Raw genomic sequence first — 15,166 nt, forward strand, 5'->3', positions numbered from 1 at the left:
CAACGGTTCTGATTTGGTAGCATCCTATGGATTATGGTTATTCACAATGTGAGCAATTTGAAATCAGAAAAAGGCAAGGAAGGGTATTACTGTAAAAGCACTCAAAGTCCTAATAGCACCGTAGAAATCAGATCGACATAATAGCACCCCCTTGCCGACTTTCCCTCTCCTAAATCCTATCGGCATTCGGCTACCATCGTCAACGCTACACCCGAGCTCCATCACCCGAACCTCCGTCGATCACCCAAGCGGCGATTTCCGATGGCCGGAGCGAAACGAATGGCGAAGAGGAGAAGGGGAACGAAGGCTCGACCCGAACCCAAAGGTACACACAAAAATACTATACAATAGGGTATTTGTTTCCGAATTTTTTTGGTTTTCTCGTGTCGTTCTGCCGATTGGTACCTCGCCGGGCAGTAATGGGTAATGTTCCCAGCCCATTCACACACCCATCCCTAAGATTTACGAAACATCGCAAAATGATGGTGATTATTGATGTGCAAAAACACAACAACAACCTTAGAAATAATTAGGGGTGATAGAGTTCCCAACTTTTCCAACCTGGAGACACTCTTATGTTTGAGTTTGATGTAGTGTTTTACAATGTGATGCAAGTATCAAAAAGAGAGTATGATGACTGCACAGCCAATCAGCCCTACCAAACTTTCATAGATGATGGTCCAGTGACCATTCCCCTGAGAGAACCTGGAGTCTTTTACTTTTGCAGTGTCTTGAACTCTATTTATATGATTTCGAAGTTTAGTGTTTAAAAAAAATAGAGTTCTCCCTGGCAAACCAAAAATGGTGTTCCCCCTTTTTCTTGAAATAATGTCGATGTGTGCACCAGTGAACTGCAACAGAATGTTAAAATGGTGGTCCTAGGTGCTTTATTGTGTATGAAACAGAAGAATGTAGAATGATATTTTGAGAATGACGGGAGTTATGGTGGGCCCCATAGAAAAATATTCCATCTCTGAGGTTAAAAGTCAATGTAGACACACATATTGAAGGTGGTCCCTTGTGTTTTAGTGTAGATGAAACAAAGGACTTTGGAGTAATCTTTTGGGAGTTATGCTGGGACCTAGGGGAAAAGATCTCATCTTTGGTGGGGAAAGTAGATACAGACACACATATTGATCCACGTTGAGCATTCACTATCAAAATTTAAATTCCTTTTCAGACGAATATTATAAGCATATTAAGTTGATAAAGTTGAGAATATTAGTTGCCTTGTGTGTTGTTATTTGTGAATAGTTTAAGGTGACTAATATATCTGCCTATGCATACACAAGTGTAACAATGTGTGGTTTTGATGTCTTATATGCACTGCTTTATTCAGTAGTTAAACTTGCATGTGCATGTATGAACGTTGGGATGTGCACTGCCATTAGATATCTCAAACTGACCCGGCTACTGCTATTAAAATTAATAGGTTCCAAAAGGCGGCTCACCAATCCTCCCACCCACCACCCAAGGAATAGGGATGATGATGACGACTTTGTAAGCCCTCCACGAGCATTCTTACAGCGGTTAGAAGCTGACCCAGCATGGAATGCACTAGAATATGAATTAACTGAAGAAGAGGAGGCAAGGTTCCCCAGCATGACAACTAGGATAACAGCGAAAGAAGTAACAGATGCCATCAAAAAACTCAATCGAAGGCAGCGTGACGCTGTTGCAGCCATAGGGTTTGGAGATATCCTTAATCTTAAAATCACGCAGGTAACCCTGCGCTTAGGGTGTTGGTTGCTCACAAACTTTGACCCAGCAATGATGACCATACTGTTGGATGATGAGAAAATAATGCGAATCCAAGAAAGCGATGTGCAACGAGTGCTAGGATTTCCACGGGGGGATACTGATGTGACAAACCGGGACCCAAACGACGTTAGCAGAACACTACTGAAATGGAGAGGGTGCTTTCTCACAACCAAGCACAACATAACCCCAACGATGGTGAGCGATATCCTAGAAGAATACCCCGCTGGGTGTGAAATTTTCAAGAGGCACTTCACTGTTCTGGTTGTGACTACACTGATCCGAGCAATGACAAATGGATACTGCCACCAGTTATTTGTCGATGAGTTGGAGGATGTGGCCCGCATACCCAGCCTGAATTGGTGCAAGTACCTGCTGACGAATCTTGTTGACACACATGATAAATGGAAAAAAGGAGAGCACAAGAGATTTTGCGGGCCATTACTGTTTCTGGCGGTAAGCACAACAGTGTTGATAATATTATTAACGTGGCCAAACACTTCAACATATAACCTGTAATATAATTTGGCACTATATGACCATATAGGTACTGTATATGGACCGCGTCAAGTACGATGGCAACAAAGTTTCGCGACAAGTGCCGAGAATAAAAGGCTGGACCACCCGGTTAATGAGTGACAAGGCATTTTCAGAAATCAGGTTGGGAGGATTTGGAACGGGCGAGCTATTGGACACAGAACTTGAAAACACAGCCGCAGCAGCACCATGCGTGGAGGATAGGGTAAGATAAAGCTAATGTTTTTGCGTATGATTAATATGTGAGGTCAAAACTGCTACGTACTTAAGTGCACACCCCATGTCACTAAGATGCACAGGGGTAGTTGCACTACAAATTGTCGCATGAAAAAGTTTAACAATACGGTAATATGCACATGGTAATACACTAGGTGGCACACGAGACGTAGGTGTAGTAGCACCTGAACAGAAACATTTCATGAACACTAAGATAAAGCTAATGTTTTTGAGTATGATTAATATGTGAGGTCAGAACTGCTAGGTACTAAAGTGCACACCCCATGGCACTAAGATGCACAGGGGTCGTTGCACCACAAATTTTCGCATGACAAAGTTTAAGAATACGGTAATGTGCACAGGGTAATACACTAGGTGGCACATAGGACGTAGGTGTAGTAGCACCTGAACAGAAACATGTCATGAACAGTAAGATAAAGCTAATGTTTTTGAGTATGATTAATATGTGAGGTCATGGAATTATATGCACATAGTAACTGTTAAAGTGCACACAGTCATAGAATGATATGCACACTGCTTATAGACACATAATGCACATGATTTTTTTGGAACCTTAAATGCAGACTTTTGAATCTCGTGTCTCCGAGAAAATGACAATGCTGAAGGCCATAGTATCGGATTTGGAGAAATTATTACAAGATACAGAGGACGCAGCTGTGAAGGATGAATGGTAAGGGAAATTCAGCATTTGACTGAGGGAGTAGTCGGAATGAGGGGGGCACAACCACCGAAGGACACCAGTGGCCTAGAGAACAATGAAGGCACAGACAGCCAGCACGAAGAGGAGTTTTGGGCAAACCCCGACAACATACGGGTCGTGGAGGACGTCGAGAGAGCTGCGCTGCAGAGAACTGAGGGAAACGAGATGCCTAGTTTTAGCTTGGGATTCACCCAGATGGACACCGTTGATATTATTGCTCCAACAACAAATGAAGTGGAACCACAGGGATGTATTGAAACACACTTAGGAATGGAAACAGACCACGAGTGTGCACTAGAGGTGGTAGAATGTGCAGCACCAAGCAGTGAAACAATAAGCACCCCAGCAGAGGTAATTATTGCCAACTTGCATAATAATAGTTACCCGCATTTATTTTATCATTTTGCAAATATTAGCGGTTCATGGTAATGAATTGCACACACAACTATGAAATGGTCGTTAAAAAGATACTAACCCATGTTTTTAACCAGCAAATGATTGGAGCCCATGAAAGCGGGCAAAAGAACCTGTGCGCACCCCCATTCGGCGCCCCGAGGAAGATGGGACGGCCACAAAGCACCGAAGATGAACGAGAGGATGGGGAACTAGAAATGCTCTACCAGTACCTAAGCCAGATTATGGGCATCACCTACGAAGAAATTCCACCGCCATATGTCATTCACTAGTGGATTGCGCAGAGCCTAAACAACGACATGTAATGGATTCAATACCCAATAATATGATGATTTCTAAAAACAGTGATATGTAGGCCGTAATAGTATACAACTTTAACACCCCCACTCAATGCAGGTATGAGGTGCTGTTCACCTACAAGGGCAGAGTTGCACGGTTATTGGACTTCGCATCCCTACTGATGGAGCAGGAGGTATCCGTTGGGATCATCACCGTGTGGGCATGCATCCTAAATCACAGAGAGCATCAGAATACAAACGGCGCGCCTAGGAGAGTGTTCGCCTCCCCCACCACAACGGTATAATTCTGACCCTCCACTAACTACCAATACTACTTGTTTTGTCCATGTTAGCTAATAATGAATCAATCGACGCAGCTCCAAACGGTAGTGACACAGGCAAAATCACGGAGACAAAGGCTGGAATGGTTCTGCTCTAGGCTGGCATCTGATTTGGAGCCCTCTCCTTACAAGAAATGGTGAGATGTAGACATGGTAAATGAGAAACACATTCTAGCGGAAATATTAGTACTGCATAATTCCACTGCCACATTTATCAAATACACCCTCACTAAATCACGAGGACACCCCATAGAATGCAGTAGCATAGTTGCACAGGGGTACAGCGTGAAGTGCACAACGTAGTATGCTGTAGCGTAACTGCACAGGGGTAAAGCCTGAAGTGCACACCCCATAGTACGCTGTAGATTGCGGAATCTACACCATGCGGCACATGGAGACGCTCCGAGGGCAGACATTCAAGACATGGAAGTGTGGGCTCGTGAGAGGTGATCGTGCATATCTACGCAATCTTCGAATGGTATATATGCGGGAAATTCTAATGACCGAAATCAACGACCTCCGACTTACCAACATTAGGAGGGCAAGAAAATTCCAGCATGAGCTATTCCTAAGCTATGTCACGGAAGGTAAGTGAAAAACTTGCAATGATGAACAGTTTGACAAAAGGCTGCTTTTTATTTTGAAATTAACCAAGGTGAAAACTATGGGATATTTATTTTTTGGAGATCTAGACAATGCGTAGGGTGCACAGGGTTACCTAGAGTAGTGGTTTAGATGACTAATTTTTTGGAGGATATGATTTAGTGAACTTGTTCCAGCATGTGATTTATTAATTCTGTGCACGGACAACACTGAACATGAAAGTATACCCACCACGATCATGGTGGCGGTGTTGGTCTAATGTGCACACTCCGATGTAACTAGTAAGTTTTTATTTCCACATAAATGAAGAAAATGTGCACACACGTGTTGACAGTAAATGCACACAGGCGAATACTAGTACATGGAGAGCATAACCCCAAAAAACCCAAAGAGAGAAAACACAAACAGACGTGCAAATAGTACTGAAAGTAAATGCACACGGGCTATTAAGTTACAACATATGCACACAGAAATGAGAGTACATGCACACAGTAATGAGAGTACATGCACACCATAATGAGAGTACATGCACACAGTTATGAGACTAACGAGAGTAAATTCCCACAGTAATGAAAGAGAGAACCGCAATGACCGTAAATGCACACAGTAATAAACCAAAAACATACACACGTGCACACACTAATGACAGTAAATGCACACAGTAATGAGAACACTAGGAGTAAGTGCACATAGTAAAGAGAGTAATGAGACCAATGACAGTGAGTGGACATTGAAAAAACCAAACACATGCACACATGCACACATGCACATGGACTTGAAAGTAAATGCACAGAGTAATGAAAGTACTAAGACTAAGTGCACACAGTATGAGAGTAATGATCGTCATGATAGTAAACACACATGCGCGAAACCCCTTAGTTTGCCAAAGAAAGTGACAAAAGCAAAGAAGAATGAAAACGATTCAACAAAACTTAACGAGATAATCTTGTTCATTATTACACAAAAACAGTAACAACTTCGTAAAGCGGAACTAGTAAAATAACTCCCAACAATAACATGTAAACAATGTAAAATACGCCTTGGCCTTGAACTTTGCCTTCGCCTTCAACTTTGCTTGGACATTTGACTTAGATTTAGGATTTAATGGGCAGTTACGGCTGTCATGGCCATTGCATTTATGGCATGTGGCGCACTCGCGAGTGAACTGCGCAGCTTTCTCCATAGCAAGCTCTTTTGAAGTTTTGTACCGCTTCCCAGATCCCTTATTCTTAGCAACAGTAGGAGGTTGGATAACAATCTCTGAAGACGCAAGCACACCACCAAAGGAACGAATAACCCTAGACTTACCCACCGATGAACCCAAAGTACTGTCCGCATCCACAAATGACAGTTTCAACTCCCTCAAAATACGAGACAACTCCAATACACGATCCGAATTATCTCCAGCAAGTGCAATGCAACTATAAAAGTCATTCCAAACCTCCTTCATGGCGCCCTTTTTGGAGTTCCCACGAAAAGCAGACCCATCGTGCACACCATCTATATCATAAATAGGTCGTTTGTACGCATCACGTGTCCAGCGAGAGACAATGTAGCAGTCCGGAATGGAGTCCACACGAGCATCCTTGAAAACAAGGAAAATATGCCTACAAAGCAACCCAACACGCTCAAACATCCGACATGAACAAGAAGCAGTAGTTTCAGACATATGAAAGACAACAACACACACAACACCATTTGCCCCCTCTACTTCAACGCGTTTTACATCACCATCCATCGAAACTGACAAAACACGGCACTCAAAGCAACCAGCAACAATCTCTGCCTGCACGTCATAGAAAATAGTAATGGTATAAACAGAAGCAGCATAACGCTCAATAGGCAAAGGCGTCTTAACCACAGGCAAATACCCCTCACATGCAGCATCGAGCTTAGCCTGCTTATGCCTTTGAGTATCAATCGCACCTTCGAAGTGAATAAAAAACTCCACTAAGCTTGCATGGCAATTAGTACAGCCCCCAAATGAACTATTCTGGGATTCGGACCGAGATGTAGTCCGCACCAACCCACTCATAGGTAAGTCCCGAAAGAAGGCAGGAATCCAAAATGCACGCAACTCAAACATCAACTGAAGCCACCTATGCTCACCAAGGCCATGCACCTCCATAAGCTGAATCCATTTAGACTCAAACTGCTCAATCGTTATACACTCATCCCACACAATAGCATTAAGATCCCTACGGAAAGGCTGATCATTGGCAAGCACCGCCCGAACCTTGTCACCAACCTTCGTCATAATATGCCACATACAAAATCGATGCCGTGCAGATTTGAAAACACTTGGCGCAGCTACACGTAAAGATGAGTCTTGATCGGTGACAACGTATGTCGGCTCGTGGCCCATAGCTCGCTTGAAATTATCAAGCAACCAAACATATGAGTCAACATCCTCCTTTGCAATCAACCCCGCTGCAAACGTCACTGATTTCTTGTGATTATCCATGCCAGTAAATGGAACAAACACAAGATTATACCTACACACATTACAGCTCCGTACATTACAAACAAAACAAACTAGAACCTAACTAAAGAAGAACCAAAAATACATTAACTGGAAACAACATATGCACACGTTGAGTGACTAAAATGCACATACAGAGCACTGTTTAACCGGGACAGAATTGACAGTAACGGCCCAACAAGGGCCACTATTACCCTGAAAATACAATACACATGCACACGCCTATCGGCATAAATGCACGCACCAGTATATGTTCCGATCAAGCACAGCAGAAACATAGCACAAAATCCCATTGACACTAGAGATGCAAATAAATTGGTGAAGATATGCACGTACCTGTTAGTCTTATACGTCGCATCAAAGGACACAACGTCACCGAAGCACGCAAAATAACGCCGCGCACCCGGGTCTGCCCAGAACACACGCGAAAGCTGATCGTACTCATCCACATCATAGTCAAAGCAAAATGTAGACTACAACTCCTTCTTTTGAAGGAACTTTTCAACAATCAATTGTGTATCCCCCCCGCTAATATACGCCATTAAATCCCGCTTAAAATTCTGGAAGTCTACACCAGTGGCTCCAACATCAACAAAATCCCCCACCATTTGCTTATAAAGCTTGAAGGATTTGATCGGACCTATATTCGCTCTTGCACAATTAGCAACAAAGCTTTGATGGCCCACAGACAACTTACGATTAACCCTCATGAATGGCTTAGACAACTCTGAGCACAAAGAATGTGTGTGCCGTATCTCGCAAGAAAACACAGAATACCGGCCATCACCCATACGCTTCAAAATGATCTTGGCATTACAACCAACCCTATTCGTAACACGACGTCTCTTCGGTGATATGGAACCATCACCGACCCCCTCACCTACCGGACAAACATCCTTAGCAGGCTACTTGAAACCTTCGCGAGAACACACCAAATACTTTCTCAACACATTACCCATCCTATCCTTTGTTTCAGTGCTACGACGAACATCAAACCCAACCATACAAGCATACTGGACATAGAAGTCAATGCCATCATCCAACTTGCTAAACCGTTGACCAACAAAGGGCTGCCTAGCTTCGTCACAACTCGGAATCCAATATTTTATCCCTCTAGGGGAGAGATTCATGACACACTCATTGGACCCACCACTCCCCCCTGACAAACCTTCATCATCACAAAATGATGCTGCTACATGGGGACACAACCCCGAAAAAAATAAACAACATTGTAAGTAAAAAAACATAACGAAGCAACCAACATCACTTGCATAAAGACGACACAATGTGCATATAAAGACACCTCAATGTGCATATATTCTGTACCCATCCACCCTAGAATAACCAAATAGACGCCAACAAGTAAGTCGCAACTACCCCAAAAAAAAAAGTACACGACACCCACAACGAATAATGGAGATTAAAACTCAATAAATACCATACGCAAAACAAACAAAGCAACAAACCAACATGTCAAAACGGAAAATAAACAATGACAGTACAGACCAACAGCACCAGTGTCTGTGCAAACTGTATGATATGCACACAGATTAAAACATATATGCACACAGCCGCGAAGTTCAGAAAATATAGAAAACACCAAGACCGTGATCCATCCGACCACGAAACACGAGAAAACAAGGACGAAAACAAAAAAAAAATAAAATAAAGACCAACTACAACATACCTCCATCAACAAACTCCATGATCGAAAACCCAAAGCAATGCCACAGAGAAGACCAGGAATGGAAACGGTGAGACTGGATGGCAAAAGAAAATAAAAAATCTACTCCTACCAAAATTAAAATACCTAAAAAAATGCATTAAAATCCCAGAGTAAAAATAAAACATCTACAATTACAATACAACCCTTACTAATTAAAATTAAACACATAAAAAAGGAAAATAGGATTAATCTCAACCATCAAATAGTACAAGATGGACGTCCCAAAATTTGTCTTATTTCTCACCTAAAGGGGTTGTCTCATATGATTACAATTCTATATATATATATATATATATATATATATATATTGTCATTTAATATTTTTCATTATTTATATGTTTAATTTTTCTATAATTCTTTATTTTCGAGTGTTCGCATGATAAACATATTTTATACCATGATTTAAATAAGATTTTATAGGTTAATTTTATTATTTATATTTTATATTTTATCAATTTAGTATATTTATTATATTAGGATGAGATAACTTTAGTCAATAAATTTAAGTAGAATTAAGCTTATAGTTAAATTGATTTTAATAAATTAGTTTAGTGGGTCCCACTTATTTAATAATCCTAATTATACTTTGATTGTTTGACTTTAATTTGTTTTGCTACGTTACTTTATTTTACTTTTATTTATTTTAGTTTTTTTTTTGTTTTGTTTACGTACAACAGCCGCAGGTTTGCGAATTACGATCGACAACGAAATAAAAGGCGCAAGCGGAGCTTCGGACGGCGACTTCGAATGGTTCTCGTTCGCGGAAGATCAAAAATCAAACAAGCTTTTGAATTTGAGGTTGAAATTGTGAGAGAAATCAGCCTTTGATTTGGTAAGAGCAATAATTTTAGGGAAAATTGTTGATTCAGAACCCTATAAAAGGAGAGTTATTCTGATGTATTTTAACACCTAGTGAGCCACTTTGAGCTTTTAGCCTTTCTTTTCTTTTAATTACCACATTACAAGCTATTTTTCCCTTTTCTTTGATTATTTTCCCCCAATAAATTTTGAACCCTTGAATTGAAGGAATCATATTAGTCTATTTGCACAAGGTTTTGCTTGTTCTTATTGTCAATAAAGTGTTACTATGAGTTCAAGATACAATTGGAAACTGAAAAGTGTAGTTTTTATTGGGAGTTGAATTAATTTATCTAAGTGATGGTTTTTTTTATGTGAAATATTGTTTGTCTATGAAAAATGAAGTTGAGAAATATGGAAAAGGAAAAAATGAAGAGAATTGAGGAAAGAAAGTGTTATGAAACAAAAGAAAGAGTTTGAATAAAGTCTTATGAAGGCAACAAAAGAAATGCAATATATATGTGGCAAAGGAAAAAAGTATGAAAGATGAAGAAAGTGAAAAAAACATGAAAATGAAATGTGGAGGTGATGGAGGAATGAAAATATGTTTATGGCTTTGTAATTTTTCTTAGGGTGAAATTTTGTGTAGAGGCTTATGTGGTTCCTTCAACTTGTTAAGCCTAAAAATTCCTTTTACCATATCCCTTTACCCTAGCCAAGTTACAACCTTTAATAAAAGACCCTTTGCTTCATGGTTTAACTCATGTTTGCTAGTGGTAGAGATTTGATTTACTTGCAAGCCTATGGGATTACTTGGTATGTTTTGATTTGAGAGTTTGATACACTATACCTTAGACACTATGAGTGCAATGAGTGAATTGTGAAACTTTGTGAGGGTGTTAAGTCTTGTTCATTTGATTTTGATAAAACTAGTGAGTCATTTTATTTATTTATTTTCAAGTGTTATCAATAAATCATGCTTGTTCTCTTGAGTGTGTTTCACCTCTAGTACTTAAATATATAATAACTTTTGAGATATTTTTAGGTGACTTGGAAGGAGTTGGAAAAGTCTATGTTTGAAGGATGAGGATATGCTTGAGGGCAAGCATAGTTTTAGTGTGGGAGAATTATGATAAGCATATTTTATACCATGATTTAAATAAGATTTTATAGGTTAATTTTATTATTTATATTTTATATTTTATCAATTTAGTATATTTATTATATTAGGATGAGATAACTTTAGTTAATAAATTTAAGTAGAATTAAGCTTATAGTTAAATTGATTTTAATAAATTAGTTTAGTGGGTCCCACTTATTTAATAATCCTAATTATACTTTGATTGTTTGACTTTAATTTGTTTTGCTACGTTACTTTATTTTACTTTTATTTATTTTAGTTTTTTTTTGTTTTGTTTACGTACAACAGCCGCAGGTTTGCGAATTGCAATCGACAACGAAATAAAAGGCGCAAGCGGAGCTTCGGACGGCGACTTCGAATGGTTTTCGTTCGCGGAAGATCAAAAATCAAACAAGCTTTTGAATTTGAGGTTGAAATTGTGAGAGAAATCAGCCTTTGATTTGGTAAGAGCAATAATTTTAGGGAAAATTGTTGATTCAAAACCCTATAAAAGGAGAGTTATTCTGATGTATTTTAGCAGATTGTTCCTTTCATATTCTTGGAACTTTAGAATAGTTTTTCTCCATGTCTGGCTAGATTTTATTTATTTTGATTCAAGGAATTGAAATTTCAGTTGTGAATTTAGGAAGGTTCGATTTCAATTAATTTGTTGGATTCATGTACTTCCTGTTCTTTTTAAGTTAATTTTCCAGGGAAGACTGATAATGAATTAAATTGACAACTTAGTTTATTATTGTTTTCCTATTGCTATCTATGAGTTTATGATCCGTAATTGTCATAAACAATTAGACCGAGTAGTCTGTATTAATTATATTATTGTGATCAGTACATAAAGAACAGGAAGACTAAGTTGCAGGTTGTAGCTATCTCAATCTGTGATTTAGGCTTAGCTACTTTTCATTTAAGTGTAATGATGTTATTGAGTGAATAAGGAACGCTATCGTCCCCAGTTTATTCAATAACAATTGTTGGATTGAATGCTTAGTTTGAACCAATTAATTCAGGGAGATCAAAGGCTAGTTATGGCTATCTTGATTAGTCTTTGGCTAAGTACTTGAATTAACAATTTATTTGTAAGAGCCAATGATCTAAGTCACATCTTTAATATTTCTTTTTCCTTGAATCAAATATCATCATACCTGAACTTGTTTACGATTATAGTTTACTTTATTTACTTATTTCAAATTATTTCTTCCACCCTAAGTTCTTTTAATTTAAGAAACGATCCTCATTAGTTCTTTTGGGATTCGACCTGGTCTTGCCACTACTACAAATTAGTGGAGTGAGCCAGTATTAATTTTGTAGGGCTTCGACAACCCTGCCAAAATTTGGCGCCGTTGCCGGGGAACTAAAAATTGTTTCTTGAATTATTAATTGTGATTGCTTCTGTTATCCTTAGTGTTGCATGACTCGTTCTTCTCATTCAGGAGAATTACAATACATTCCTGAAATTGAGAAACTTGCGAAGCAACTAAGGAAGGAAACAAAGCAAAGAAATAGCTCATTGAGCTCTGAAGAAGTAAATTCAACCTGTGATCCAATAAACGAGGAGGTTGTAAGTAAAATGGCTGAACCAAACAATAGAACACTTAGGGAGTTAGCTACACCGGATCTAAACCAATAACCTCTATGTATAACAGTACCGAATCTTGAGGTTGATTTTGCTTTAAAATCTGGTTTGATTCATTTACTCCCTATTTTCCGAGGTTTGGCTGGTGAAGACCCACATAAACACTTGAAAGAGTTTCAAGTTGTTTGTGCAGGTATGAAGCCACGTGGGGTGACTAATGAGCACATAACCCTTAGAGCTTTTCCATTTTCATTAAAGGATAAAGCAAAAGATTGGCTCTATAATATTCCCCCTGAGTCAGTTACTACGTGGAATGATGTGAAAAAGTTATTTCTAGAAAAATTCTTTCCTGCATCTAAGGCGACTAATATAAGGAAGGAAATATATGGGATACGACAATGTACATGGGAGACATTGTTTGAGTATTGGGAAAGGTTCAAAGGGTTGTGTTCTAGCTGTCCACACCATCAAATCTCAGAACAACACCTAATACAATATTTCTACGAAGGGTTGTTGCCTATGGATAGAAGTATGGTGGATGCAGCCAGCGGTGGTTCTCCTATGGATAGAAGTATGGTGGATGCAGCCAGCGGTGGTTCTTTGGTTGACAAGACACCCACGGATGCTAGACAACTAATATCATTGGTTGACAAGACACCCACGGATGCTAGACAACTAATATCAACCGTTGACAAGACACCCACGGATGCTAGACAACTAATATCAACCATGGCAGAGACACCCACGGATGCTAGACAACTAATATCAACCATGGCAGAAAACTCTCAACAATATGGGACACGAGCGGATGGGTCAATCCGTAGAGTTAATGATGTAAGTTCTTCTCAACTTGAAAATAAAATTTCAGATTTAACTACTCTTGTGCGTCAAATGGCTGTAGGGCAAATGCAATCCACAGGAGCATGTGGAATATGTTCATTTGTCGGACATCCCACAGACATGTACCCGACATTGCAAAATCCAAGTCAAGAGTTGAATGCAATCGGGGGATTTTCTAGTCAACCCAATCGAAAATATGATCCCTTTTCAAACCAGTATAATCCCGGATGGAGAGATCATCCAAACTTGAGCTATGGGAATCAAGGGGTGCAACCAAGGTTTCAGAATCAGAATTTCAGACAATTCCAAGCGCCTCAACAATCTCAACCCCAAGCTTTAAATTCTGGTATGTCTTTAGATGAAATTTTTAAAGCACTTGCTAATAACACTCAACAGTTTCAACAAGAAACAAGGGCAGGTATTCAACAATTGGGTAATCAAATTTCCCAATTAGCCACTTCTGTTAGCAAGTTGGAAGCTCAAGCTTTGAGGAAATTACCATCACAAACGGAGGTGAACCCCAAGGAAAATGTGAGTGCAATCACATTGAGAAGTGGTAAGCAACTTCAGCCAGAATCCTCATTACCAGTGGAAGAGGAAAAAGAAGAAAAATCAAGGGAGGAAAATGAGTCTATAGCCAATGAAAATTCTAAGGTAAGTTCTGAATCCTCTGTTGGTCAATATAATTCATCTCTACCCCCTTTTCCTTCAAGGTTAGCAAAATCAAATGAAGAAGAACATGAAAATCAAATTCTGGAAACCTTTAGAAAGGTGGAAATCAACATCCCCTTGCTAGAAGCCATAACGCAAATTCCCAAGTATGCAAAGTTTCTAAAAGAACTTTGTACCAATAAGAGGAAGTTGAAGAGCAAGGAGAAAATCATATTGGGTAAGAATGTTTCAGCCATGATAAGCAATGATCTTCCTAGAAAGTGCAAGGATCCAGGTATGTTCACCCTACCCTGTATAATTGGTAATAAAAAGATTAAGCGTGCCATGTTAGATTTAGGAGCATCAATAAATGTCATGCCATTTTCTATTTATCAATCTTTAAACATGAATTCTTTGCAAGAAACTAGTGTAGTTGTTCAATTAGCTGATCGTTCTTGTGTGCACCCAATTGGAGTTATAGAGGATGTTTTAGTGCAAGTTAATGGGCTGGTTTTTCCTGTTGATTTCTATGTTTTGAAAATGAATGATGATGCAATAGATCAATCAACTCCAATTTTGCTAGGTAGAACATTTATGAAAACTGCTAAAACAAAGATAGATGTTGATAAGGGTATTCTTTCTGTTGAGTTTAATGGAGAAATTGCTAAATTTAATATTTCTGATGCAATGAAGTACCCTGATGATTATCATTCTCTTTATCATGTCGATATAATTGATTCAATAGTGCAAGATGTTTTTAAAGATGTTTTTGTTGAGAATTTGCTTGATTTAGAAGTTGAATTTGATTTAGATGAGTTTGTTGATTCTTCTTGTGAAGTTTTATAAGGTGTAATAACTGGTTTAAATTTTTCAAATGCTGATTTTACTTTAAATCATGAGAAGATGTTGCCATCTGTGTTGCGGGCTCCAACTTTAGAGTTGAAAACTCTTCCTGATCACCTCAAGTATGTATACTTAGGTGAGGGAGAGACATTACCTGTTATTATCTCAAATAAGTTGTCCCAGGAACAAGAAGACAAGCTGGTTTCAGTGCTAAAAGAACACAAAACTGCAATGGGGTGGACTTTAG

The 15,166-nt window shown here is 39.1% G+C and overlaps 2 protein-coding genes across 2 annotated transcripts; one reads left to right on the forward strand and one right to left on the reverse strand.

Annotated features, from left to right (window-relative positions):
• Positions 1–5,859: 5,859 nt before the first annotated feature.
• Positions 5,860–9,056, reverse strand: LOC116013075 (protein FAR1-RELATED SEQUENCE 5-like). The gene is made up of 6 exons (XM_031252735.1): positions 9,038–9,056; positions 8,857–8,880; positions 8,306–8,542; positions 7,828–8,077; positions 7,486–7,545; positions 5,860–7,363 (listed from the first exon to the last, which is right to left on the reverse strand). The coding sequence occupies exons 1-6, from the start codon at positions 9,054–9,056 to the stop codon at positions 5,860–5,862; spliced, it is 2,094 nt and encodes a 697-aa protein (XP_031108595.1).
• Positions 9,057–12,780: 3,724 nt separating this feature from the next.
• LOC116013076 lies at positions 12,781–14,922 on the forward strand. Its single transcript, XM_031252736.1, has one exon. It carries the CDS (start codon positions 12,781–12,783, stop codon positions 14,920–14,922), a length of 2,142 nt encoding a protein of 713 aa, XP_031108596.1.
• Positions 14,923–15,166: the final 244 nt, after the last annotated feature.

The sequence above is a fragment of the Ipomoea triloba genome, chromosome 3 (genome assembly GCF_003576645.1).
Source record: "Ipomoea triloba cultivar NCNSP0323 chromosome 3, ASM357664v1".
Classification (NCBI taxonomy): domain Eukaryota; kingdom Viridiplantae; phylum Streptophyta; class Magnoliopsida; order Solanales; family Convolvulaceae; genus Ipomoea; species Ipomoea triloba.